At 38.6% G+C, this 1,933-nt stretch overlaps 1 protein-coding gene across 1 annotated transcript; it reads left to right on the top strand.

Annotated features, from left to right (window-relative positions):
* The first annotated feature begins 334 nt into the window (after positions 1-334).
* Positions 335-1,270, top strand: LOC140896735 (olfactory receptor 5V1-like). The gene has a single exon (XM_073308783.2). It carries the CDS (start codon positions 335-337, stop codon positions 1,268-1,270), a length of 936 nt encoding a protein of 311 aa, XP_073164884.2.
* Positions 1,271-1,933: the final 663 nt, after the last annotated feature.

Genomic DNA, 1,933 nt, shown 5'->3' with positions numbered 1-1,933 from the left:
TGCAGTTTCAACATATTTAGTTATGGAATGAATGATATAAGATCTGGTTTAGAAAATGGGTTGTGCAAGAGGTGTCCACAAGAGGATCTTGGGTTTATGGGTCACAGTATGAGAAGGTGTTGATGCCTTTGTAATTAAAGAAAATACTAATGTAAACCCTAATGTAATAGGACAAACCCTATTTTCATGTCACTTGGTGTGTGGAATTAGAATTTGGACATCTAAATCCACTTGGTGCCTTTGAAAATCTCTTTCTCTCGTGGAATTTTCAAATACTGTTATTATATTGGATAATTTCATTTATTTTTCTCTTTTTACAGGTCACTATCTGTGAATGGAAATCCAAACCAATGTGACTGAGTTTATTCTCATGGGATTTTCTCATGACCCACACCTCCAAATTTTCCTCTTCTTGGTGTTTTTCGTTATTTACCTAATTACCCTAGTGGGAAACATGGTGATTATGCTGGTAATAAGGGTAGATCCTCACCTCCACACTCCCATGTACTTCTTCCTGTCTCATTTGTCCTTTGTCGATATCTGCTATTCCTCAGTGGTTGTCCCTAAGATGTTGGTGAATTTCCTAGCAAAGCACAAAATCATTTCTGTCAATGGTTGCCTTGCCCAGATGTTCTTCATCCTGCTCTTAGCTGTTACTGAAATTTTCATACTCTCAGCAATGGCTTATGACCGATACGCTGCCATATGTCACCCATTGCATTATGTGGTGACCATGAACAAACGAGTCTGCAGCCAGTTGGTGGGTTGTTCATGGACAATGGGGCTCTTGTATTCACTGGTCAACACTGTCCTTGTGTTAAAGTTACACTTTTGTGGGCCCAATGAAATCAGCCATTTCAGCTGTGAGCTCCCTCTACTATTACAGCTGTCTTGTACTGGGACCTTCACCAATAAAATAGCTCTTCTTTCTTCTGCTGTGATACTTGGTTTCAGCTCCTTCCTCCTCACCCTGGTCTCCTATGTGTTCATCATCTCCACCATCCTGAGGATACACTCTGCAAAGGGCTGTCATAAGGCCTTCTCCACCTGCAGCTCCCACCTTATTGTGGTGGGTTTATTGTACATGACAGCAATTTTCCAGTACATGAAACCCAGCTCAATCACTTCACTTGTTTTAGATGAGTTGTTCTCTATCCAGTACAGCATCTTGACCACCATGTTAAACCCCATCATTTACAGCCTGAAAAACAAGGAAGTGAAAACAGCCCTGAGGAAAATAGTAGAAAAAAATACAGTTTGTCTTATTTAATGTTTGTCTAAGAATACTATCACCACCATCTTCCTTGTTCACCTCCTCAACCTATTCGACAGCACCTGCTGCCACTCTCTTAGGTTTCCAGTTGTTTAGGATAGTGTCTGTATGTTTGTACAGCATCCAACACGAGTTCCTGAACACTGGTAAGAAAACTCAGTAGGGTTGGTCAAAAATTTTCACTCAATGTTTTTTTCAGTACATAATGGTCAATCCTGGCTCTTTTTCAAATAGACAACATAAATATCTATTGAATATTTTTACTTTTTTTACATCATCATCAGTTTTATCCTCTCCATTTAGTAACAGGCCTGTGCCATTGTTATGATTTCTTTTTTTCCAGATCCACTTGAAAATGTCCTTCTTATTTTCCTTAGCCCTGCCATTGATGGATTTTTCCCTGATGTCTTTAGCTTCCATTATCAATGTTTTACACTTCATAGCTTCTTATATATATTCATCACTATCTACTTTCTCTTTTTTTTCCATTCGTTATACTTTTGTTTCTATTTTAACTGCTACTTTAACTCCCCCCCTTAACCAGGATGGGCTCTTAACCAACATTTTCTTCTCTCAGAAATGTGGAATGGTGGCTTTTGGGCTACCTAGTAAATCTTTTTTAAACAACTCCTAGTTCTAAATAACCTTTTTTCTGTCTGA

Source organism: Lepidochelys kempii, chromosome 13 (genome assembly GCF_965140285.1).
Source record: "Lepidochelys kempii isolate rLepKem1 chromosome 13, rLepKem1.hap1, whole genome shotgun sequence".
Lineage (NCBI taxonomy): Eukaryota > Metazoa > Chordata > Testudines > Cheloniidae > Lepidochelys > Lepidochelys kempii.
The sequence above is the reverse complement of the archived record's forward strand: the minus strand, read 5'-3'. Positions and strand labels throughout refer to the sequence as shown.

Excerpts from the sequence above, each read along its gene's own strand:
- LOC140896735 (XM_073308783.2), top strand. The coding sequence starts at position 335 with ATGGAAATCCAAACCAATGTGACTGAGTTTATTCTCATGGGATTTTCT.